The sequence below is a fragment of the Ambystoma mexicanum genome, chromosome 11 (assembly GCF_040938575.1).
Source record: "Ambystoma mexicanum isolate Mex_15411 chromosome 11, UKY_AmexF1_1, whole genome shotgun sequence".
Taxonomy (NCBI): Eukaryota; Metazoa; Chordata; class Amphibia; order Caudata; family Ambystomatidae; genus Ambystoma; species Ambystoma mexicanum.
The window spans coordinates 1,086,685,925-1,086,713,037 of record NC_090934.1 but is presented as its reverse complement, the minus strand read 5'-3'; the positions used below and the strand labels follow the sequence as shown (position 1 = coordinate 1,086,713,037).

The following is a 27,113-nucleotide window of genomic DNA, read 5'->3' as shown; positions in this document are numbered from 1 at the left end:
TTTTAGTCCATTTAACACTAAAGACAAATCTTTATCTCTCATATTTCAGGCCAGTCAACACTACTTCCCAGAATGTACACCCGATGTTTCAGGCAATTTAACTCTGCTAGCCAGAATTAAAATCTCATGTTTCAGAGAATGTACCACTGCAAAACAGTCATTTGTGTGCCATGTGTCAGCCCCCATTAAACACTGCTAACTTGGAGTTTACATTCCATGTTTCTGTGAATAGTAACATGACTTGTTTCCTTCTCCCTCTCGCCCTGATGTGTGATGTTTACAATTGTACGTTTGTAAATACTTTTGGTGTATTTGTACACTTCTGACTACCGCCCTGACCATTCCGTCCCACTCCCTAAAATGCATGTACATGCATGAACCCCCGCCCCGACCCCCATATCTGTGAGATGTCTCTACATTTCCCTACTCTTCCTCGTTTGTATCATGCCTACCACCCCATGCATACCTGCACATTGGAGCGATACGCCTGCAAACAGGCGCATAAGAAAACGTCACATAAAATAATACCTAAAACATCTGGACCGTGTTGTCTTGCTGAAGCTGCTAATTCCCACTGCTTCTCATCTAACCTCGGCACATCAGTGCCAAGAGACCAAGCTTGTAAATGAGCACATTCATTTGCCCCCCACATGCTGCATACAAGTGAATCAGTTCAGCTCTGTTTGAGTGAGTAAACGTCGCCTGATCGAGGCTGGTAAAAGGGGCCACATGCAAAAACACCACCCGAAAAAGGCTGCTCCAAAAACCATCTTCTGAAAACACAGGTCCACAAAACATCTTTGGAAGAGACAGTTCCACAAAAACAGCTTCTTAAAAGGGCTGCCCCACAAAAACACCTGCTGAAAAACACAGCTCCACAAAAACACCTCTGGAAAAGGCTGCTCCACAAAAATATCTTTTGAAAAAACCTGCCCGCCAAAAACACCTTTTGCAAAGATCTTCGAACAAAGAAAGCAGCCACTATGGTGGTCATAGAGGAATGAGTCAAAGCAAGAAAATGAAATCAAAGGAAAAGCAGCAGATGAGGACGGGAAAATAGGGGTGTACAGAACTGTACAAACATCTGCAAACTGTTTACCCTCAAAAATGTATTCGCCAGATATTTCCAATGTAAAATGACCACAGATCCATAGAGAAAATAAGCAAAAAACAGGTCATCAAAATGCAGGTGCATATCTGCAAAACTAGCCACCATCCGCTAACCCTCGCAAATGGCTCCTGTCTATAAGTAGTTTCTTAAGAAAATAACCAGTCTAAAAAAAGGACAGCCAAACTAGAAGGCATTATTGACATTATTATTATTTTTGAATTTTTTATTTGTAGATTAGTTTTGAAAAGAAAAACACACTTTTTGTCACAACTAACACAGCAGACATATTTCTACACACGCTTCTTTGTTAGTGCCCCAACATACACCATGAGGTTATTAGCTAAGGAGTTATCTTTTTGGAACAATCTGACGTGATTTTGTCCATAAAATGTATAACTCCACAAGTCAATTGCTGATTTTCACCAGAAATCAATTAGCTCCACCATTCCTCCGTATTGTCATTTTTGGGCGCATATTTCCCAATGTGTAGCGTGCGTAAGGCAGAGTTTGCTGTGCAGCCAATCACCAGATGTTTCACGGACTCAACTGCTTGGTTGCAAAAGCGGCGTAGATTATCTGTTGTTTTACTATCTCACTTCAGAGTCAATATCTCTTTAGTTTTGTAAAGGTTCAATCGCAATCTGAGGAATTGATCCCGATGGTAACATGAAGGAAATTTGGACAAATATTTTTGGAGGATACCAATTTCGTGTAAAGACAGTCCAAAATCACAAGCTGTCTTCATTTTCGTACGTTTTCCTTCGTTAACAATCCAATTCCATCGGCGAATCCGCTTTTTTGCAATTTGTGGCATGTGTAACACTTGTTGCAAAGATATCTCTGCTTCCTTTAGTATCTTTAATAGTTTCTCTTCCCAGATTCTAAAAAGATCATTCAAGATGTGCATTGATTTCACTTTTAGAATCTCATAAGGTTTCACCGTAGGGTCAATTCGCATCTTGCGCAAAGTTGTTATAGATTTCTAAAAGACTGTACCATATAATGTTTCTATACTTAGCTCATGACGAATGGCGATCATTGATACACTTTGGGGGAGTTTCAACACTACGCCAGAACATTGCTTCCAGTTGATCCCAAAATTGTGCATTGATGTTCCATCCAGCTTTGCTGCCAAAGGTTATTGCAGGGACCACTTTTTGCAGATAGAATGTTAATACCGAAGATAGAGTAAATTTGCCAAACTTGGCATAGTGTAAATTTGCCAAACTTGGCATGCAGCTTGGCTCCTTGTAAGGCAAACATCTGCATTCTTCACAGCAAGTCTTGCTTCCAGCTCCATTCCCGTATTGATGTGTTGAAAATGACTCCTAGATAGCGTATTCTATCCGTTTGTTGCAAAGGTTTATTGTTTACCTTCCAGGTAAAGCTCTTGGATCAAGGTTGTAATTTCCGACCAAAAGATATTGGGCCTCATTACACGGATGGCGGTAAGGGTTTACCGGTAGCAGTATTTTACCGGTAAATCCTTACCGCCTTACTACGAGGTCCCTTTGCGGGTTGGGGAATTTAACGCCTGCTTTTTGCAGGCGTTAAAAATCCAACCCGCAAAGGGACCAGGGAGCTTAATTACGGTACCGCAATTTGCGGTACCGTAATTAGCGCCTTCCCCATTCCCATAGAGCCCTATGGGGCAAAAATGGGAATGGGGAAGGGCAATGGTGAAAGGGGGAATTACCGCCCCACCAACCTTGGAATAGGGCGGTAATTCCCCTTTCCACCAAGGCGGTGCCGGTATTTTACCGGCATGAACCATGGCGCTAATAGCACCATGGTTCACCGCCATCCGTGTAATGAGGCCCATTATCTTTGATTTTTGTACGTTTATTTCCAGGTCGTTTTTCTTCAGATGGCGTTGTAAGGCTGTAAGTAATCTTTGTAGGCCTATTTGTGTTAGGTCTAAGTGCACAATGTCATCAGCATAGATAACCCAGCTGATTTGCTCGCCATTGACTTTTGGAGAAAGGTCCTTGGTTGCATTAAGGCCTTTGGTAGATCTGAGATGAAGAGTTTAAACAGGAGTGCCGCTAAAGGGTATCCCTGTTTCACTCCCCTTTCAGTCTGTATTTCTTCCGTTAAGTCTCCTTGTTTGTTTAGCCTTACTCTGATCGATGTGTTTGAATATAATGCCATTATCGGCTGTAGTAAATTGTCGGGACATCCCCAGGCCTTCAGTTTACTCCATAAAGTCTGCCTGTTAATACAGTCGAAAGCCTGTCTTAAGTCAATAAATGCAAGACGTAGTTGCTTGTTATTCTTCAGAGCTTCTAATTTAGCTATGTTGAATAACATCAGATTTAGCTCGGCTCCTACTCCTTTTGTAAGTCCTGTTTGCCGCTTATCTGTCGCTGCTGCACCTTCTGCCCATTTTGCCAGTTTTTCATGCAAAAATGTTGCTAACACTTTGCCCATGGTATCAAGAAAGGCGGTCGGACGATAGTTTGCAGGATCATCTCGATCGCCCTTCTTGAACACCGGCACAATCACGCTTGTCTCCATGTATCAGGAAGTGTTTTGGTCCTCGCAATCTGCTCAAACAAGATCTTGATTAAAGAGGCCCATTGCGATTTGTTTTGTTTGAGTGTTACATTTGAAATGCCATCAGGACCCAGAGCTCTTGAGTTTTTACATTTTTGGATAGCCTTTTCTATGTTTTCATGTGTTTCTGTCACAGACCAACTCTATGTTATCTGAGGGTAAGATGACATTTCTGCAGGTGCTTTAGTCGCGAAGGCAGTCGAGAAATGTTTGACCCAATTTGCTGTGTTTACTCCATTTGACATGACAAAAGTTTGTTTTAACTGTCCGATATTTATTATTTCCCATATGTGTCTGCTATCCTTTAACATAATTAGCTGTAGCATTTTTTCGGCTTGATCTTGGTCCCGGATCGTGTTAAAGAATTTAAGCCAATTTCGGTAATGTTGGAGTCATTTTTTTATCAAATCTTTGTTGTCTTTGGTTTTCGATTATTGACATTATCAAAAATCTATTAGGACCGTCAAAGGTGGCCGGTTATTGAATAAATCGCATTCAGCAGAAAGAAATCAATGTTCTCGAAGTCTTATATCTGCAGTCAATTCTCTGACTTGCAAGAGTATCTCATCCTTGCTTCTTAACTGTACCTTGAACATGTGACCTCACCTCCTCGTGCCCATGTTTCTCTATATGTTTTCTCCCATGTGCTCTCCTTCTGGAGCAGTTGCTGTTGTAAAGTCATGTTTGGTTGTACTTCATGTAGTAGATTTAGGTAGATCCCTTGAGTTCACATTGATTAATTTGTAGTGTTTGCGGAGATCTTGAAACACGTTGTGTTAACAATACTGTCTTTCTGTTTCTAATAGGCGAAAGACCATTTGCATGCAGCTGGCAGGAATGCAACAAGAAGTTTGCCCGATCTGACGAGCTGGCCCGCCACTACCGCACTCACACCGGGGAGAAGAAGTTTGCCTGTCCCATATGCGAGAAGCGCTTCATGCGCAGCGACCACCTGATGAAGCATGCCCGACGGCACGCCGCCTTCCAACCCGGCATGCTCAAGAGCCGGGGTAAGAGCAATTCTAGGACAGGATCCGTCAGTGACTACAGTCGTTCCGACGCTTCAAGTCCTACAATCAGCCCGGCCCACTCACCATGAGGCCATCTGCTCTGGATATCAGAGCTCTGTCGCAAACACACCTCGTTGATTGCTCTTTACTTTACTCTTATTGTGTTACTGTCATTAACCAAGCAGAATGTTTTTTTTAAATGTTGCCAAAATGGACGGCTACCACAACTGATGTCCAACGTGGATAGACTTTGGTATTTTCCTTGTTTTTTTTTACCAGTTCTGCAATGTTTTTGTGGTCTTTACTTGTTTTTAAGCCGTAAATTGCAATGAACGCATTTGCTATAATTATTTAAAAAATGCAAACACAAAACAGTGGAGATGTTTTTTTTTTAACTCAGGATTCTTAACGCCTTTGTGAAGACGGATACAAAATTGCACAACAGAAGCGTTCATCTGCGTCTCAGAAATCGACTTGTGTCCTTTCTCCCTTTTTCCTGCTCTCAGGGATAGAATTGTGCGTGATATCATGTGTTCCTCTGGTCACAGCATTGTTTCAGCCTTACCTTACTCTCGAACATAATGTACTGTGTTAGGAGGTTTTGCATTTGGATTTGTGACACTGCTTCTCATCCACAGGGCGGATGCAAGGATTCGTGCTGCAGGAAAGCAGCATTTTACCCCCTGGCCTCTGCCACCTTTGCATTGAGGCCAGACTTGTGGTTGGTAGGGTGAATCAGATGCCCTTTTAGTGGTTCCCAGCCTTCCCATAACAAAGACCACACGCATCCATCCGCATAGAAATAGCCACTGCTTGTCTTTTCGTACAAACAAAAAACGTGTTTCCATTTGGGAATGATCCGCTTAGAATCATTGGGTATGTCCTTTTCTTCGTTCTGCATCATCCAGCCTTCTCTTCGGTTGTGTGCGCCAATGATGGAAACGCTCTTTAGTTCTAGCCAATGAATGCTCAGCACCAACCCGCTTGCACAAATCGCCAGCCCACGGTTATGTTATCACAGACTGTTTGTTTCTGTTCCTATGGTTTCAGTTTAGTTGGAATACAGGGAAATAAAGTGCCTTTTGCTAATGACCAGGTTGAAACAAAGCAGAAAACCTGGGACCAATCAACGTTTTTCCCTCAAGGAAATGTCATTACAAACTGATCAGCCACGGGTGCAAGGCAAGGAAGACATCTTGGTATGACATCATGATTGGAGCCTTCCTCTCAATTCCGGTCAAGCAGTGGAGTGTAAGGGAGGAGGCCTATTCATAAAGTGTCTCTTGAGCAGGGCTGTTCACTCCACGTTTACTCATGATCGGATCCCCTTCCAAAATGCTGTAAATAAGATATTGGTTTTTAAATGTGTGTTTTTTAGAATTTTAGTTAAATGTTCACTCTAAAAGCTGATCCAGTTGCTAAAAATCACCTGCTCTTCAACTTGGACTTTACGACTTTTTCATACTTGGGCAGTTTCAATGTAGTGCACACTCAGTATTCACAATGAAGAGGTCCCGGCAACACTCTACAGTGCCTATACATGTAACGCTGAACTGTATTGGTTTGAAGGGACTACGATGACAATTTTTCCCTAGGACCAGAACAAAAGGCTTCGAAAAAATAGGTGCCCCCCCCCCCCCCCCCCGAGTTCCTTGGCTGCCCCTCTTGATTCCATGCAATGCTTCCTTTGGTAGAACTGGCACGTTAGGGGATTTTTTCAGGATGATGAAAGAAATGGGTGGTGCAGATGCATAATGTATGTCTACAAAGCGTTCTTGGAAAATCATCATCTAATTTTTCATCTTCCCTAATTAATGGTTCCACTGGCACACCTTTGGGCAAGGAGACCTCATATATTTGTTGTGACTGTTTCTATCACTGATGGTGCTACCACATGTGCACGTGGGCCCCTGTTAAGGAATAGGCGCTGGATTACCAGTGGCAGGGCTGAACTTTGTTGTATTAACCCCAAAAACCGTTTTCCCTAATAGTAACACACCTACTATGCAGAGCTCAGAACATCTAATCCCACCACTCTGGCTTCCTTAGTCCGCCGTCAAGCTCCTTCTCTCCCCAGCCCTTGGACAACTTTCCTCTCATATGCGCATCTCCTCACATGTGTAACTCCTAGAAGATTTCAGTCATCAGTTCCACTCTGCAGTGTCAGCTTTAACGCTTAACTAACAGGGGTCAGGCTTGCACAAAGCAACACCAAGGATACGCTCTCTCTGCAGAGCAAAACCTCCTTCACATTGCCTACAGCATCTGTCTACATGTGGCCTAATGAATCTAATTTGGATTGAGCGTGCCCCTAATTCTTCTCCAGACCCATCCAGACAACATCTGCACCCACACTCCTCCAAAAGAACACACATTTCAAGGTGGATCAGAATTGAAACCTGTCCTTTCCAGTTTCTTGGCTCTGTAGACTGGCATGTTTATTGCTGGAATTGCACTCTATCCACAACTTGAGGATCCTGCACATCTCAAATGGGCCAAAGCCAAGTTAAGAAAGAAATCTTCATGTCATTCACACAACCTCAAGACAATTAAAACTGCGCCTTTTAAGATTGAAAGAAAATGGACCACTCCTTGCAAACTGACCAAGAGGCCGTCTGAACCCTCCAGAAAAAGATTCAACCAGATGATACACCAGGAAAACTCTTGTTTTCTCCTAATAAACTCCTAGCCTTCTCCAACAGACCCTATTTACTGTCATTAAGGAACACTCCAACTCTCAGTCTGACGTCAATACCATCAGTGTCTACACAGATAGAGGCAGCAACGTTGAAACGTTATAAACATCACCAATCCTCAACAACACAACCCAAGTTCAGATCACCCCAACACTGGCGAACCCCACTGAAGTCTTTCTTCTAAACCCACACACAGGCACTTGTGTGGTATATGACATCTGCCTTCTGTGTCATGTATTATTTAATCCCTATTTAGTGTGGTTATTTTTAATGATTCCATTAGGTTCTTGGGTAGGCCAGCATAAGGCGTGTTGCATAGTCTAGATGTGCCAATGGTTGGAATGGGAACATTGGCAAAGCCCTGTAAATTGAAAGTTTGCTCCTTACACCGCTGTGTTGACATGCGGCGTGAAAGGATGTTCTGGATCGAATATAACTTCAGGTACTTTATCTTCTGTGTGGGCTATTGAGCTGCTTCTTATGATAAGGGGGGGTAGTTGCCTCAGCTCCGCAGCCAAGTTCAGGTTTCTCACTTTTAGTGCAATTGAATTAGAGGAATCTCCCTGACATACAATGGTGGATGTGATCCAGGCATCTGGTCTTGTTGTTCCTGTTCATTCGGAGGTGAATTTGTGTGTTAGATGCATGAAGCTGAACGTTCAACTGTTCATTTTCTGTGAGTTGCGCCAAGTAGTACATGTAGCTTTTAAAGAATAGCAGAGCTGTGGGGGGGGTGGGTTCTAGGGTACACCATGAACAGCTGTCTGTTTTGAAATTCTAACAGTCTACATGATGACACCACCCATTTGTTAATAGTGTGAGAGAAAAAACGTACATACATAAAAAAATGCCACAAAGTGAAAAATCAAGACAAAACACCAACTCATGACACCAACAGACAAACACATTTGCATTGGACATTGCAGGCAGTGCGGATTAGTTAGACATGATACATACAAAGGCAAAAGCAGCTGTTAATCAGCTTTTCTGAGTGCTTGTATGTAAGAATGCCTACAATCCGTGTGTTACATTAGCGGATCTATCACACAACTTTAGTTAAGTCTTGTAGAATGACCCCCTCCCCAATAGGTTCAAGCGAGGGTGACCCCCCTCCTGTGGTCTTTAAGGTCATTAGCACATGGAGTTGTGCACACAAAGAGGAAACAGAATGTTGTTAGGAAGCTGTTCTCGTAAGAATATTTGGAAAGATGTCATTACCAGAGATTATAGACTGCATTCTGATTGGCTGGTGCGAGGGAGGGGGTCTACAATGGGGTGCATGTGCTAATACATATTAGACGGTGCACTCATGAGGATAGTGTTTGCTCCAGAAAGAATTTCTACTGAAAAATCAACAACACACGTAAGAGTCCTTTTACTAAAATGGGATTCTGGTCAAGTGTCTTCATGCAGAAAGGGAAAGGTGAAAGTGTCATCAAAACAATTATTGACGAGGAACTGGGAGAACGGTGGGAGTTCTACGTTTTTTTTAAGTTGGATGGGTAACTCATGCCGAGCATGCTCGCCTCGGGCATGGGCCAGTGCCGTGTGACACGTTTTGGAAGTCCCAGTTGGGTCAACTCGACTCTTTGACTTCCTGAGGATATCACACGCGCTGTCAGCATGACTAGAGCTGTGCCAATGGGCACCCCATGCCTGGCCGTTTTTGGGAGATCTTAAGTCCCGTAACAGTGGTTGCAGGCTGGTCTTGTGCACGCCATTCTGGAGGCCCCTCGTGGCCTGTGAGAGACCTGCCTCACACCCTCATTAAGCAGCATAAGTGCGTCCACCCCAACAGCTGCTCTGTGCTGTTTTATGTAGTGAAGCGCCTACACTTGAGTGCAGAAGCATGTTTTGTATGCACACAACATTCCAGTAGTCCAACACCAGTCCACCGTCTTCTCCTTCCTCTGGTTCCATGCAGCACAGTTTCCAATCTAAATGATATTGGGCTTCTAGACTCTGAGGGGACCTCTATGTTTAAGGGGCGTGCTATGTCCTGGGCAGGCATTTTGAGGTTAATGTGTGGGTGTGAACAGGTTTACGCCCACCCATATTACTTGTGTTTGGGTGCTATTGCAGGCCAGGGTGTGCAGGAAAGGAGTACAAAGTACTGGGGCTCAAAGGTGAACCGAGGTCATTGCACTTTCTGCAGACCTATTGTTACTCTGTTACTTGCTGTAATATTTAAGCAAATCACCCAGCAATCAAGACTGTCATTTCAAGTATTATGTTAAACAATATTTCATATATATCATGTGTTTATTTGTCCTACCTGTCCACCTTTTCCCTATGTGCTATATATTGAATTGAATTATTTTATAAAAAAGGAGCCATTTTGCTTTTGTGATGTTGTACTTTTTTTTAACCCATTTATATTTGATCCTGATACATGCTAACCTTTGCTACAACAGGCTGGGCCGGACCCCAGCAATTTGCCCATATACTATTGGTAAATAAGTTGTGTACAGTACTGATGCGTAGGGCCTTTCATGAATATGGCAGCTGGTAACGGTAAAAAAAGGTGGTATTTTAAAAACAACTTCTTTATTAAATACCAGTTATATAAGAGTGGGGCTCACAAAGGGGGCATTTATGGCAAAGGTGCATCGAAAATACGGCAACGGGTAAATGATGCATTTTGAATATTTACACCATGCAGTAAATATCCGGTGTGATCCCAAAACAAGTGGTGTTTCTAAAACCTCATGTTCCTTTACCCCTATATTGACGTCTGAGCCCTTAAGAGCCTATTGTGTTTGACTCGCTGCATTGTTTTGCATACCATAGGAATCAAATGCACTCAAATGTAGCAAAATAAACAAGAATTATCCTGTACAAAGAAGCCTTTGGATTTTTCTAAATTCATGGTGTTGGGCTCTACGGTGTTTATGTTCCTATATCATTTGCCTTTGATTGAAGGACAGAAAAACGTATTGTTTTAAATTGTATATATTTAGCTTTTCACGGGTCCAGCTGTTGCAGTAAAAAAATATCCATTTGCTGTGCTCCTTAATGTGCTGTTGCCTTTACAGTGGGAGGGGCGTCATGGTTCCTTCCGCCGTCGTGAAACAGTTCTCAGGATCCACCGTTATCTTCATCCACCAAATAGCCAATGCTCCAACACTACGCCTCGAGGGCTGAAACCGTGATGTATTTCAGGATATCCCTCATTGATATTCATGAGATAAATTTGCATACAATTGGAATGAGAATATGCAAATTTATCTCATGTTGCTAATGAGGAATATCTTGAAAATCAGACATGTTTCCTGCCCTCGAGGCCTGGAGTTGGACAACACTGCCATACTCGATCAGGGCTTTTTCCTCTCAGCTCTTTGTTGAGCCACTCCCCAAAAAACTCAGTTTGGACACAGACATCCCTGCCAACTACAAGCCTATCATTAGTCTTCCGTTCATTGGTAAAAAAAAGTTCCAACCAACTCAAATCATCAGATTAACCAATACTACCTGCTCTACTACTTTACAGATGCAGTGCATAACTGTCACCATCCATGTCCTAGATGATGCTCTCCAAATCCAGGATGAGTGTGATTTCGGCCTCTGGTCCTCTTTGACCACTGTGCCATCTTTGCCGCGTTTGACACTGTTGACAACTTCACATTTACAAGCCTGCATGCAGAAAGAATGCAGTTCACAAGCCCAGCCCTCAACTGCTTCTCCTAATATTCCTTGAAAAAGGATACCGAGCAGTCCAGATGTGTAACTTCAGATGCTGCAGTCTCCTGATCACCTACAGATTCCCATAGTGATCAATCTCTCCCTCGTGACCATCAATCTCTATACCAGGTGTCTGCAACCCTTGGCTCTTAATACCACCAGTCCTAGCCTGCATAGTAATTATTGATGAGGATCATGGGAGTCCAAGTTCAAAATGACTGGAAAGTGACACGTTGGATACTCATGCTCTATATGGAGACACTTGCTTTGCTGCTCGATGACGCTACTCTCTCACTTCACCAGTAAGCCGAAGAGCCTCAGGTATTCCTCAAAGCAAATTGTATACAAGACATTTCAGGCCTCAGGAAATGCCTCGCCTCCCTCAAGCTCGGATGCCAAGCACCTACCTGAAAATGAGTGCCGCCAAAACAGAATCCACCCTATCAGTTCATCCATTTACACAGGAGGCAATCCAAGGGTGTCTGACAGACATGCACCTTGATGGATACACATACCATTTGGCCCCATGTGCTAAATCACTTGAGTTAATTGACAACACTCTCTCCTTCAACCAGAATATCAACGAAAAGCCCAAACTGCATGGTTTCCATTAAACCCTTCCTTTCACCTAAAGCTCCAGGGACTGGTAATCTCACACATGGATAGAGGGAACACTCTCCACACCTGTGTCCTGGCCAGTGAAAGACATGCTGATAATTGCACTGGCTAGGATACGGTACCAAACTGCCTGCATCAAGGATAAGGCAACTACTGCCCATACACCAGCCTACCTAGACAACTCTATTGGGCTCTGGCTGGACCTGCTCCTCTAGGAGTCAGACTATTGTGACACTCAAGACTAAACTTGCAAATAATAAAGGGGGTCCTGGGAGTCTCTCTGCCAGACATTAGTCCTGGTTACGAGAGACTTACCCAGAGTCTTTAGCTCACTATCTTTCACAGAGGAGAAATATCCAGAACATATCAGTCTTTGTCCTGCCCTGGGGCAGTTCAGCACCGAAATGCTAGGCAATTCTCCTCTGAACCAGAGTACCAACAGCACCCCCAGACACGTGTTTCGGTCTGGTTGGACCTCATCAGTAGGGTGGAGCTGTGCCTCTCTAAGAATAGTGAGCAAGACTAAACTTGAACACATTCTCATTCAACGCCCCATTCTACTGGAGCACTGTCCCATCTGCAATCAGTACTGTTGCAATGGTTCTGCAGTTCAGGAAGGGACTTAAGACCCTGCTCTTTAGGGAAATCCTAGGGGTCACTTAGGAAATCCTGCTCCTACATATACACCCTTCCGTGCTATGGGATATCCAAGCTACATCTAACCTTCTCTTTAACCCACCTTTCCTAACTGCTCAATAGGTTTGCTCCATATAAACGCAAATACAAAATCAGCCTTGGATTCGGCTGGACAATAACTGGGCAATCTCTTTGGGGAAGAGGGTTGTTTGATGCTGATTTTTGGGGTAGGCAATAATAAGTCATCATCAGCACGGCGGCACTAACTATGTCTTAGAACGTCAAATCTGCCTAATTGGCCAGTAAGGAAGGCTGGCAAAATGTCACTTTGCATGGGGTAGTTAAACTCTACCTCCGACCCCAAGCATTCCACTTTTTTCTCTGTCTGAATTCCAGGAAATAAAAAGCATGTCTTATGTTCTTCTCTGCCAGGCCTGAGGAAATGACCACATGTAAGTTTTACACACATCTCTCCCTGATCTAATCAAACCCTGGATAGGAAGCTGTCCCCACTGGGGCAGTCACATTACAGAGGCTGTGAGTGAATTACAGCTTTATTTCCATTGCTAAGGCTTCCATGCACGCTTGCCCTGATCACGTGAACACCTACGGCATGGGCGGTGGTGCTAACAATCTCCTCCATCTTGAATCAAGCACTCCTATAAAAGAAATCATCTGGAGGCATGGATGCCGCAGTACGGGGGCGTGGGCATGCTTATGATATCACTGAGTCCCAGGTGAAAGTCGGAGAAGGGCAGAGGAAAGACACTTGTTTGCAATTTGTCTTAATGTTAGACAAGATTGTGCAACTTGCATACTGTTTAATGCACAAAGCAATGCTTGCCTCACACATAGTAACTCGAGGTTGACACTTTTACTGGACCAGGCCACTACAACATTGCCGGGAGGGGTGAAGGATTTACCTCCAGCTAATAGCCGCAGGTAAATCTGATCCCTAACAGCAAAAAAAGCCAGTAATTGCGACAAAATTCCTGCCTACTCACTCTTCCACCCCTGTTATCCTCTACTGAACCAACTTACTTTTTAGGTCAACACTAACAAGTAGAAAGGCATTTTGGAAACCATTTTTATCACATGTGGCCTTCCTATCCTCTCCGGAGGATAGCTCAGGGGCAATGTGCTTGCTCCTTGGAAGCAAGACGACATGGAGCACCACAGGTGTTCGATCATCCCCGGGTATGCACTTAGAAACCTCTGGGTATTAATCGCATTATAAATAACCTATCATATCATATATCATATCTATCACAACACAGACTACCTTAAGTGACACCAGTGTCGCTCCCTATATGATAAGGCCCAGCAAGGGCATAATGAGGATACTTCTAAATAAGACCTTCGGTGCTACTGGCGGAATTTACTGTGTTTCACAGAGGATGCCTTATACATCAATTATACCTGAAAAAATATGGTGGGGAATTTTACCCATGTCCTCCCCCAGCATTGGCAAGTATTCTTCACCTCTCCAAGCCATACACATCAGTGAGTTCAACAACTGGCTTAACAAAACAGTGCATAAACAATGACTGATTGATTACATGTGTTTCTTTCCGACTCTTCTGAATCAGTGGCAAACAGGTCTGGAAGAAAGGACATTTCCTCCTGAGTGGCGGTCCTGCTGAAGGCACAGGGCAGAAACATTCACATGTCATGTGAGAGTTACATCTAGCTGGACATCCAGGGGTCTGCAACTTGTGGCTCTGACAATGTTTTGGCGTACGACTCCCACAATCCCCCACCACTGACTATGCTTGATAGAGCTGACGGGAGTTGTAGTCCAAAACCTCTGGTGAATAAAAGTTTGCAGATCCTCGCCTGATGGCTCTTTAGTGGCACCAGCATGTTGGCAAGTCTCCTGATTGCCCTACTGCCCTCTCCTCCTCTGTAACTAACAGCATGCATGTGATACTTCATGATTGACAAGCCAAAGTCTGGATAGCTGGCCCGCCTACGGCAAAACTCCTATGTATGAAATGTATTTATCTGGCTCTTCAGTAACACCGAGCTCTGGTCAAGAGGACATGGACAAGCTCTGTTAGTGGAAGCCCCAGGTGAAGCTGCATTTTATTCTCCCATGCACAAGCTCTAATAGCGACAAATCTATTATCATAGGTCTCTGTTGTGTGCTAGCTGACGTTCGCCCTCTTTCGATGCTGTCCAGGTTGACTCAGGCAGCGGTCACCAACCACATACTAGAGTCCTCTGGCCTCTGGTACAGGCTCTAGCGAACAGACAATGACATTGTCTGAACAGTGTCATTTGTTCCTTTTAATACATATGTAGGTATTGTTCATTTATTGATACTATTTGTAAATATGATGCAGTGTAGTTTAGTTTACCAATGCATCCTACAGGGTTTGAAAGACTGAATTTGGCTGGACTAAAGCAGCATGCACTCAAGTCCTGGGCTGGAGATGGGCTTTCCAGTCATTACCCAGGCGAGTCCTTCAGGCTCATTACAAGTGTTCTTCGCTGAGTCGCACTTAATGTGTATGCAGTGGCCACGTATGGCCTTAAGATTAGCATCCTTGCAGAATGAAGATCTCTGATGATTTCCGGGTCATGATTCAGCCACTCATGGTTCCAAGGTACATGCAGAGGCGTATCCAGGATTTTCAAGAAGTGGAGCCTGAAGCCAATGTAGCTGGGCCCACCGCAGTGGCATTAACATCTGTAAATGTCCACACAGCACAGCTGAGTGGGAATTTACAGATTTTGGGTGGGCCTTCCCCGCTCAGGCCCTATCCTATCTACGCTTCTGGGTACATGACGCCTGTGCACCAGGACCCCCAACCGGCCCATAGAGCTGGGGTTTGCCCAATAGCACTTTAAGATAAGATAGCAACACTGTTGAGATGGATGAGGTTGCAGATTAATACTCCAACACCAAATCAATTATGACAATCCAACGGTTTGGCAAAGGGAGTCCGTTTAATGATAAGTACAAAAAAACGGGGCGTCTCATGCATATCAGCGGATGCATGATCTCTCTTGCTTCTCAACTCCAACGAACTTCATAAAAAACATAACATTTATGCTATAAACTCGTCATCATTTACGTGTAACCCTTACAATTTGGCATTCAATTCCATTGGTTCTAGAAAGGTAACTTTAATATAGGTACTATATCTGTATATGGTAATGGAGTAAGGGGATTGGGTAAACACTGTCAGGTGGGGCATCTAAACCCTTCCTTCAAAATGGCTACTGTAGACCTCACTAAAAGTACGACAACTCATTGGTTCTACTAACTATAGGACCCTTGATTACTTGTTCCACTATGATTGGGTTGGCATGAACCCCACTCATACTTTTCCACTTTGCCTAGCAGCACGCAGAATGGTCGGCCAGGTGCAGGGTGCCCCCCAGTTCCCCTAGGCTTCCTCCAATTATTGTTACAATCAATCATCACTTTAGTGGCCATGTGTCAATTATTTCACTGTGGTTGGCCTTGAGACTGCATCTCTGTCTGGAAAAAGTTCTGATATCTTCGCCTGGCCCACTGCCATGCGTAGGTGTGAAAGTCTAATTTCTTCTCGCTCGGCTGGTCACGTGATTCAGACACCGTGAATTTGCCTCTTCTTCATGTAATTCGTGTATTTGATTTTCACTTAACCCACCACCTGCCATAGGTTGCTTATCTCGACCTTTTAGAGCAGGATATTCTGTTCCTTGCTTCATTAATTGTAGCTACCATTCATCTATTTTAGCTGATACGACCTTGGTTTTTCTGGCACGATTTGCCTCTGCTGAGTTTCGGTCTTCCTTTTATTCTCGATTTGTTAAATATGAAGCTCTCCTTGTGTGGCCTTTAGTAACCTTTGATTAATTCTGCTGCTTGTGCAAAGTGGAAGTATACTTATATAACGTGCTTCTTTTGAGGTAGATATGTATAGGTGGTGCTTGCCGCACTCTATCTTTCTACTAAGCAAAGAAAGCTGCACGATTTTCTTAGCTTTCTTGCGGTTCCAAGCATGTGTACATGCGTAAACTGGTTGAATATCTTCGTCATGCTTACAGCTTAAGCTTCTTACATTTGACATCTTCCTTTCACTTTAGGTCCATGATGTCCTTTGTTCATGGTGTTTCATCTTTTTACGTCATTCTCTGGTCGTCATCTCTTCTATATGTGAGTCAGTCCGGGTGCTTGTGTCGTCACCATTCGTCTTCCATTAAGACCGTTTTGATTTCTTCAGGGATTGTACTCAGACTACCTTCGTTTTGTTTCATTTGTTGATATGGTTTTCTCAATGGGTACCTTACTGTCCATGGTTTCTTAGGTATAGGTACTTCAATAGGTGCTGCTCTTCTGATAGGACGGTCGGAGTGTGGGCTGTACTTGGGAGCTCCTCTACACTCCCCCTTCACCTTTTTCTTCGGATCTATCTTCTTTGGTGCCTCTATATTCTCTTTTGCTTTATTGCTTGGATCCATTCTTTCTTCAACTTCTGGGTCTGTACACGATGGTCTGAAGAAATGTCTTTTTGCGGTCCATATTTTTATGACTCCTTTTAAACTTCCTGCTGTTCTCACGTGTTTGTCCTTGTTCCACATCATCAGTTGACATTATCCATTTGGCCTGGAGTAAATCCATCTTCCCACATCATTTCTATGCTTCCTGGGATATAGAAACGTTGTTCCTTCTGCTGCATGAATGCTGGCCTTCACAAAGTCTCTTATTTCTTCATCCGTCAGGTCCTTAGGCTTTGATCCTGGTTAAACATCAATCATGATCTTCATCCCTATGGCCTTTTTCACAGTTGTCTGGCACTGAGAGATTATTATCTTGATAACACAGAATCCTAGCAATATCATCACTAGCAGGGCTCCTAGGAACTTGAAAGCATCTGCCATCCATTGTGGAACCCATGGATATAGTAATCCAAACCAGCTGTCATCATCAACTTTGTCAGCTTCATTGATCATTTGATTTTGTAGTTTTGTCAGCATACCTATGGCTTCTGTTAAAGTTCCATTTTCTTTGTCATGAGATGGTATAAATGTGCAACATGATTTTCCAATTTTTGAACAAACACCTCCATCCATAGCTGTGATCATGTCAAGGACATATCTGTTCTGGAGAGTCATAAATTGAATCGCTCTTAACTCTTCCTTTATGGCGTTGAATCCTTTTATGGTTGTGTTGATGGTCTGCAATAACTCCCATCTGGTTATCTGCAACCATTTAGTATTTACTCCAACCTGAATTCTTAGCGCGAAGATTGTCGTGAACACTGATGAAGTGAGACTGAACAGCCTGTGTTCATATGGGATTGCATGAAAAGTGTCCTCTGATTTGGCAGAAAAGTCATTCTCTCTCTTCATTCAATTCAGCAGTTCCACATATCTCTTCTTCCTCAGGTGAGCATCTGCTTTCGGGAAACTGTCAATGTTCAGGTCACTTTTCGGGATCAACAACGCTGCAACGTGGACATTCAATAATGTGCATACGCTGCTCTGTGTTTGGGAAATGGATGTGAATTTGACATGAACAAGGAGGACTGTTTGCCTGACTACACGTCACTCCCATGTCTTGTGCACTCATAGCAATGGGGAGCTGTTGTTTTAAACGGTGTCCTTCTCACAAGATAATTGCAGGCTTTGAAGTTATGGGAGCCTGGCAGCACCGTACTGTGCTTATCGTGCACATCATGTTTCTGACTGTCTGAAACTCTGGTGATTTATGAGCCTTTCGGCGAGGTCTCCTGGGAAGTGAACGACCGTTGGCCTATAAAGCTCTACATAGCTCTGCTGAGCAGTAGTGACTGATGATGTCACACATGCAGCAGGGGGAGATGGTGAAGCATAGAGTGTTCTTTGGAATGTGCTATTGTTAGAGCTTCGTATTATAAGTGCTGTTTGTCCTGAGGATGTAAAAGGGAAAGTACTTTAAGGAATCTGACGTTTGGCAAGACATGTGTCTTAGAAGGAAGGAAGCAAAATATGTGTGCAGCTATATTAAGGCAGGAATGAACAATGCTTAGAACATGGGAACCCTGTTATACGAATCGGATCCAAGAGACATGGTTTGTTTAGGTGCCAAATGCTGTGGTCTCTGCTTGGCAAAAGGGACATTTTCAGCGGATTGTGATGCTGGCATGCCGCTCCGTCTCAGTTAGTGAGGCCACAGGTAGCGGCCAACAAATAAGGTGACATTTCTAGGTCATGACAGTATGGTGATGTATAGGCTTGTGCAGAGAGTAACAGCCATAATGTTGGGTAGTTTGGAACTTTAATATACCTATTTAAAACTGACGGAGCATTTTGCATGTGCAGGATGGTGAGTGCCTTGGTGCGATGTGAATCTGTAGAATGGGGGCACTGCGAGGATGCAAATGAGTTCGTGTTTATAGAAGATATACATGTATCTTAAACGGCGCTGTTCTGTTATGTAAATGGGTAAGTGAAACGGTGGCAATATAGTGTGCTAATATGTTGTATTGAAGGGTATTTAGCATCATTCTTTTGAGGAATTGCAGGTTTCGAGTGCCAAGCACCATGGCACATGGACACTAATGTGCATAAATCGTTGCTGTTAGTGTAAACTGGGTGGTATGTGTATGAGTGTGATAGCTTTAATCATTTTGAGGATTTTCAGCTATATTGCACGTCAGTAGAGCCTGTGTAAACTGCTATGGACTCATAGGTTTGCTTAAGAGCCTGCAAATGGCTATGGACGTTTTAGTTCATAAAAGTGTTAGTTTTGGGGATCTTACATTGAGCAACATGGTTTTGTATTCAAATGTGCACAACGCAAATGCTTTCAATGCGGTTTATGTATTGTTTACAGCATATGGTTGCAGCATTCTATGATTTTGGAATGTATGTTATGATGAATCTGACTCAGATAGGTTGGAGAGAGTCAGTGAGTGTTGGGTATTGGGTGAACTCACATTCAGCATGGAAGTGTTGCAGTGTGAAATACATGGTTTGAATTGTTTGGGTAATGTCAGTGGGGTATATAGTTTTCCTTGCATTGTTTTGGTTTGGTTTGGGTGGTTACCTGATTCCGGTAAAGGTTGAACAGTGATGAGGTTGTTCTGTGAGGGAGGTAGCGCCTCGAGTCTTTCAATTAAGGATGTTAGGATTTTCTAATTTCATGTGAGGGGATTGGTCTGGTTATAGGGGTTACCTGATTCCGGTAAAGGTTGAACAGCGATGAGGTTGTTCTGTGAGGGAGGGAGCGCCTCCTCTAGGTTTTTTTTTTTAATCCTTCTCATCACATTGGACAGTAGGTAGCTGGTGGTAAAGGGGTAGCTGGGGACGCCTGGTAATGACCCGTCGGTATTGAGTGTGGTAAGTCCTGAGATGATGAGTACATTGTTTTCTATGTTACTTGTGGTATTTATTGTGGATTTCGTTGTATCCATGGGTTCAACAGCTTGTTTTGGGTTAGGATGTTTTCCATGCTATAAGACCGTTTAGTTTTTACCAGTCATTGATGTTGGCTTTGGGAGTGCGTGGCCACCGCTCCCAATGTGTTTGGAAGGCTTGTACATCCTGGTCTGGTGTAATGAGTATGGTATTAAGACCATGGGTGCTTGTGATCTCAGTGATGTTGTATGTTTCCACTTTGTGAATCCCTGTTGGAGTGAGGTTGTGATTGTCTTTTTGGAGGCTTTAAGGTCTCAGTTCTCTAGAGTGGCAGTCTAGAGGCCTGCTGGGGTTCCAGGGTGGCAGCATGGACACCCGCGTTGTTGTAGGCGGGGGCAGGTGGTAGGAGGTGTAGCAGTCTTGTGGTTGTTCAGGAATGTAGGTGAAGTAGCCCACTTTCAGGGTTGGCCAGGTCCTGGGTTGAGAGCCCAGTTGCTTGTTTGTGGCAGGAACAGGCAGATGGATGACAGTTTTGTTGTTATTGGTACATGGAATGTAGTTTGTCAGGGTGTGATGTTTTGATGGTTGGGTTTGGCCGTGGAAGTGTCTGTCTGCCAGTTGAGTGTTATGTGTGCGTATATCTTGGAAGGTGGTAGCTGTGTTGTTCTGGTATGTGACTTTTTCTGTGCATGTATGGTTTAGTAAAGGAGGGAGGTGTGTTGTATTGTGCCTGTCTGAGGTGAGGTAGCTTGAGATGTCATGTGGAATGTTTATGTGTGGAGGATGGAATATTCTGAGTGAGTGTTCTGTGTAGAGGCGGTTACAGCTGGCTGGCCCTGGGTGATGGGAGCCAGTGTTGTCACAGCTTATGTGCTGTATGTCTTCATGTGGATATGTACCTAAGAACTTGGAAATAAACTTACCTGAAGAAATCTTAAAGAGCCTGGAACCTGCTTTTTATCAGTCAACACCGGCGGGTCTCCCCACAATTTCTGGGAAATCTTCGATTAGGCAAAAAAAGACGTTGATTGCCAGTTTATCTTCTGGTGGCAGTGACATTTGTCCTGCCCTTGCTGAAGTTTGGACCTGTTTTGCCCTCACTCAATGTGAACAATTTCTACAATTTCAGTGTACGTGGAGAGCAACTTGGTTGACAATTCCGTTCAGAATTATACTTAAACGTTCTGTGTTTGCTAGATCTCGAAGAAATGTCAAGATGTCTGTGGTTCTCCCGACAAGATCTGGACAGTCGTCAATTAGGCGAAAGAACAGTACATTAATAAGCCTATTCGCTTCTTCCTCCACTTGGGACATTTGTTTTTTTCCTCGCTGTATTCCGGAAGTAGGAGAAATTGCTCGGCAATTATAGTGAGCATCCTCCTTATAGGCTTTTCGTTTTCAGGATCTTGAAGAAAGTCATTGATACTGGTGAGCCTCCCCACCAATGACGGGCATGATCTCAGTACTAGTTCAAAATATATTACTACGTCCTTGGTGATGTCGCTACTGTGGGACACCATAAGTAATTTCGAACAAGGTCTCTGTGTTGAAAGAGTCTGGGCATTGTATATTCTTCCAATTTATGTGTCCTCGATCAAAATTTGGCATATTCTTTTCTAGTCAAGGCTTCAGCCTGCCTCAGTTCAAAGTTCAAATTCGACAGACTATGTTGTGGTTTATAAGTGCACTTTTCTTCTTCACCCTGCAACTAGGATGCACAGTGTGTCCATTTTTTGTGTCCCTATCCTCTATGTTGCTCAGAGGCATGTTCAAGGAGAAGCCAGAACTTTGCATAAAAGTTCTGTGTCTTTGCTTTGCTGCTGATCATGCATCCTTCTTCCTCGCCACGGATCGTGTCTGCACAGCGTGTGGTTCTTCCCCTTCATCTGTAGTCTCTTGGAGTTGGGGTGCAGGCAGGGGCCTTCTCCGATGTATCGTTTGATGTCACCCAGAAAGATCCAAGCTCTTCTTCCTTGCAGCTTCACTGCAGAGGGAGTGCAGTCTTCCACTGTAAAGGGACCGTTAAACCTTGGCTCGTCCCACTTCTGTCTCGTTTGGTTCTTCACCAAGACGGTGTCTCCAGGGAAAATTGATGGAATACATAGGCTCTGAGCTGTGCCTGCAGTAGTACCTACTTCTGTGTTCCGTGCTGCCCCGCACCCTTTTCGTCGTCGCTGCAGCTGGCCTGAAATTACAGTAAGACAAGATGTCATGCAATTCAAGTAATTTTGCATTTCAGACCCTAAGATTTCTCTTGTCGGCTTGGCATCACATCTAGCTCTGGCTTGGGGTGTCAGGGGAGTGCGCATTCTTCTTCCTGTTGCTATTTCATGTGGCGTAAAATGGTGGTCAGAACCAGGTTGGTTTCTGAGTGCATACAGTGCCAAAGGAAGGCAGTGTAACCATCCCTTTCTTAGAGTAAGCTTTAACTTGGCTATCCTTTCCTTTAAGAAGCCGTTGAGCTTCTTGCATATTCCGTTACCTTGCGGGCGATACGCTGATGAGAACTTGTGCTTTATACCAAGCAACAAGCTAATCTGTGCAAAAGTGCAAAAAAGAGGAAAAAATCCAGGACATTGCGCCCGATAAGGTGAGAAACGTGTTTATTGTTAGGTCAGCCCTTAGATGATAACACGTGTTTCGGCCCTTCCTGACCTTTCTGAAATCAGGGCTAATACATTCCTTGTATATCCATAAAATTCATAGTGTAAAACATAAGTGCAACATAGATCAGAAATAAACACAGGTTTGTTCAAATAAGCACATCAAATAAACACATGATGTTTTCAATTCACATATATGTCAAGCCCAATGCCAGACGGTCATCAGTAGCAGTCAACAAATAAAACGCACCTAAATAATATCCCATATTCATGTGAAAAGGCAAAGCAAAAACAAATCGTGCGTTAGACATAGAAAAAAGGGTTGGCATTGGGAAGGATAACACGGGGTAAGTGAAGAGCATATCATCAATGTAATCCATAAGGTAAATAACACATGGTACAAAATCAAGGCAGGGAGCAAAAAAGGGGTGAAATAAACAAACAACACGAACACAAGACAAAAAGAATTCTCGTTAGTCACAATTAGTCAGATCTAATGCTACTGTCTATAGCTATGTCGCAATGCTTAGTTGGCTTACCCTTGGCGAGGGTCATAAATTGGTTTTAGTAGTTGAGTTTAATCCCATCTACGTGGAATCTGGTGCCATGGTGGTTAAAATGAAAACCCATTAGTCCCTGTGCTGCCTTCATCATGAAAAAGTATATATTAAGCAGTTCTGCAAACCGTGAGTTCCATCACAAATAAATAAATCAACCCATCCGTGTATATAATGGTCCAAAAAAGGACAAGGAGACATATAGAAACTCGAAAAGCAAAAGCTCCCGTGCTTGAAACTTGCTGAGTCATACTTCCTCTTCTTCGCGGCAAACCTAGTCTTGGTGACATCGTACACGAAAATACGATCGTGCGGATTTCATTCATAGGTATCAGGTAAAGGATCCCTACCTCAATTATAATGGACCATTAAATCAGAGAAACATGTAAAGAAGCCGAGAGCTAAAGAAATGCTCGTAACTTACGGGCGCCATCTTGGGACTATTTGTTTCCTTGTTCCCAAGCAGATGCATGACTGAATCCGCCGCTACATGTTGTTGCTGAGCAACCAGCACGCTACTTCCTATATTTAACATATAACTAGTGAATATTTTGTTGATACCATGAAGGTATGTGCATCCATTCGTGTAGCAGCCATGTCAGGAGTGTATAAAACATATAAAAAACAAAATTATTAATGGGGGTGAATCTCAATTAATTTGTCGTCATCTTAGCCCAAATGCAAGCACGGTGTGGCCAACTTACAAATCTGGATATCTTATCCATTTGTACTTTTCGCTGCTTTAATATCCATTTATTTATTTATTTATTTATTTTTTTTATTTGATTTAATTGTACAAACAATTTTTTCAAAAGTAAAATAATAAAAAAAAAAGGCCAATGGTTCCATAGATTCCAGAGTGGTCCCTTTCAGCCTTAAGTGATCCAAAAGAAGGCGCGAAAAGAAAGTCCCTTCCTTATCCTCCATTTTGACCCGTAATGTTTATTTCGCTGCCTGACCTGTTGGGTTATTTGCGTAGTTCTAGTTGTTCTCAAGGTCTCCAGCCAATTTCTGTTATCAAGCTTCCTTGCATTATTTATTTATATAATCCTTTAAGTCTCTTCGTGTACTCATACGTTTTCACACTTGAAGTCTTTTACTTCGATGGTATTCTTTTTCTTCCCCTGGAAATTCTTCCTATTACTTTTACTTAGTTGTTAGCCTAAGGTTTTCAAAGAAGGAGGCCACTGCAATCACATTTTTGTTATTTTCTCCTTCGTTAAAGGCCTGCCACCAGTCATCCTCTGTCAGTGTGGAAAACGATTGCATTATTTTTCCTATATAGGCTGCTCTCGATGTGTTGGTACCTTCGCATTTGAGTAGAAGATGTCGGCTAGTTTCTACTATCTCCTCTGATTTGCAGTATCTACATTTATTATCTGGTGACAATTTCCTTATAGATAGGATTTCGTTAGTATGTAGTTGGTTTAATCGAAATCTTAAATATGTTCTGGCCAGCCTTTTATCCGGGAACTTTTTCAGATAACCTCTTGTATCATATAGTTTTTTCGGGGTCATTGGGAAATCTTTCGTCAGCTTATATGATCGCGCTATGTCCTCTGTCCTAATCCAATCTGCTTCAAATAGTTTTTTTGATATCTTGACTGGGTTTGTTTCAAGTGTCTCATCTGCGACATCTAGATCTTTCAGTAGCTTCGTATTTCTCAACTTCCAATCTTTTAGTGCCCGGATCTTGTTCGTTGTCATCTCCTTATTCACCAACTCCAAAGGTTTTGATTTATTCTTCAGTTGGAGTTTTCGATATAGCATTAGCATGTTTCTCTCCTGAATCGCTTTTAGTGACACGAGACATAGCTCTCTCCTTAACAATGGCATAGGAGTAGATTGTGCCAGATTAAGCACTTTCTTCCAGAAATAGCTCTCTAGTTTAATCCACAGTGTGTCAGGTATTAGGAACATTGCATCCGCTCCATAGAGGATTGCAGGGACCACCTTCGCCTTATAGAAGTTGATGACTGCCAGTAATGAAAATTTCCCATATTTTTTGTCAATCATCCTTGCTTGTGTTGTTAACGTTTTTATCTTTGTCCATAGCAGATTTTGCATTGTTATTTCTGACTTGTTGATTGACATCATGACTCCGAGATATTTGAAGTCTTTTACTTTTTCCAGTTTTAGCCCGTCCGCGAACCAGTTCTGCTTGTTTTGGTTCTTCTTTTTCTTGCCTTCCCAGGCCATTATTTTGGTTTTTTCTGAATTTAGCTTTAGATTATTCTGCTTTAGATATATGATCAGATTCGTCAGCTGTCTTTGCAGACCTATCGGCGTGTTGTCTATCAGAATGATATCGTCTGCATATAACAAGCGCGATATTTTCTCACCCCCAATAACAGGAGGGAAGCATCTTATTGCCTTCTCGTGTTCAGCATAGTCAGCTATGTATGCGTTAAATAGAGCAGGGGCCAAGGGGCAGCCTTGTTTCACCCCCCTGGAAGTTGGAATTTCCCTCGACAACAGACCATCTTGCCCAAGCCTTACTTTGATAGATGTGTCCTGGTACAATGTTTGAATCGGGCCCATAATAGCTGGAGGGCATTTCATAGCGGCCAGCTTTTCCCATAGTTTGTCCCTGTTGACCTGGTCAAAAGCCTGTACCAGGTCCACGAATGCCATGTATACGGGTTGCCCGGTCTGCATTGCCTTGGCCTTGATTGTTGTTAGCATCAGTATATTGATCGATGTTCCTGCATTTTTTACAAATCCTGTCTGGAATGGGTCTCCCTCATTTTTGGCTTTGAGCCACATTTGAAATGCTTCCAAGGCGAGGCCGCCGTATATTTTCCCGATGACATCCAACAAGGATATAGGGCGGTAGTGGCATGGATCTTCTCGATTTCCACGTTTAAATATTGGAACCACTATCGCTTTTCTCCATGAAGCTGGTATATTTTGCTCCTGGTTGCAGGTTTTAAAGATGTTGCTGATCAAGGGAGCCCATATTTCTTGGTGTTGTTTTAGGTCACAATTTGTGATCCCATCCGGCCCCGGGGCCCTTGAGTTGTTAAGTTTTTTAATTTTTGCCAGGATGTCTTCTTCCTTTGTTGTGATCTCCCACGGCAAGTCAGTCCCCTTTTTCCTTTTTCGGAGGCAGGCACTCTCTATATCGGGCAGTGGTGCATATAGGTTGGAGAAGTGGGAGATCCAGCTCCCTTCTCCTACACAGTTTTGTAGGGCGGTAGTAGATGACGTCATAGTTCCCTTTATAAGGGTCCAAAAGTCTCTTGATTTTTTCCCACATAAAGTTTTTAACATTGACTCCGAATCTGCCTGGTAAAGGGAGTGCCTTTTTTGAATTATCCAGGATTTATAATTCCTGTTGGCGCTCTTCCAACTTTCATGTGCCTCTTGTGTGTCAGATCTGATCGCCATCCGCTTTAGTTTTCGTACAGTTCTTCTTCTTATTACTAGTTCCTGGTTATAGACATGAAGATGATTCATTGAGATCTTTTTGATTTTATTTGTCGTCTTCATGTATTTATTTAGCAGAAGTGTATAATCCATTGTCTTCGCTGACTTCTTTTTTATTGAATTAACTTCCCCATCCATTATCCTGGAGTATTTTTCAGAAATCTGCTTTATTGCGTTCTCCGTCAATTTTAACCTGGATTCCTTGATGTTCACATCTAATTCTTGGTTGAAGAGCTGTTGGGGTTTCTGTGGATTCGCCCACCTTGTATGCTGTAAATTGTGATCACTATTTTGAGTCCTTACTATCGCGAAACTGACTATATCTCCCAGCAGCTCCTTGGACACGAATGTGTGGTCTAATGTCCCAGATTGTTCCATTCTTTGCCAAGACGGGATCATCAGGTTTTTATCTGATCGTATCCAATGCAGATTGTGCAGGTCTCTTGAACTCAATATTCTTTCGAGTTGTTCACCTCTTTTCAAGATTGGCGCAGATTTTGATAAATGTGATCGTTGGTTTCCAATGTTCTTGCATATGGCATTGAAATCCCCTGTGATTATGGTGTGATTACACGTTTGGTTTTCCGTATTTTCATCTAGAATATTTGTAAGATTTTCCAGATACAGTTCGTCCTTGCTCAACTCTGGGTTCCAGTACGTGTTAATTAGTAGTATGCGCTCTTCCTTTTCTCTACTACTACTGTCTATATATTTCCAGGATATTATTAGAATTTGGGATTGATCGCAAGTATTTTTTTGTTCTATCACCTCCAATCCAATACCTGATCTTATTGCTGTAAGTAAACCAGCGGTGGGACGGCCTTTTAGGCCCTGTTTTGCAGGTATGGCAAATGTAGAATATCCATCCATTTCTGGTTTCT

At 43.0% G+C, this 27,113-nt stretch overlaps 1 protein-coding gene across 1 annotated transcript in view; it reads left to right on the top strand.

The window, feature by feature from the left end:
* Window positions 1–10,218, top strand: part of KLF13 (KLF transcription factor 13) — a 264,478-nt gene extending 254,260 nt beyond the window's left edge. Inside the window, exon 2 of the mRNA XM_069624349.1 lies at window positions 4,474–10,218. Within this exon, the coding sequence (XP_069480450.1) occupies window positions 4,474–4,766 (293 nt within the window). The 3' untranslated portion in view covers window positions 4,767–10,218. The remainder of the gene's footprint in view (window positions 1–4,473) is intronic.
* Window positions 10,219–27,113: the final 16,895 nt, after the last annotated feature.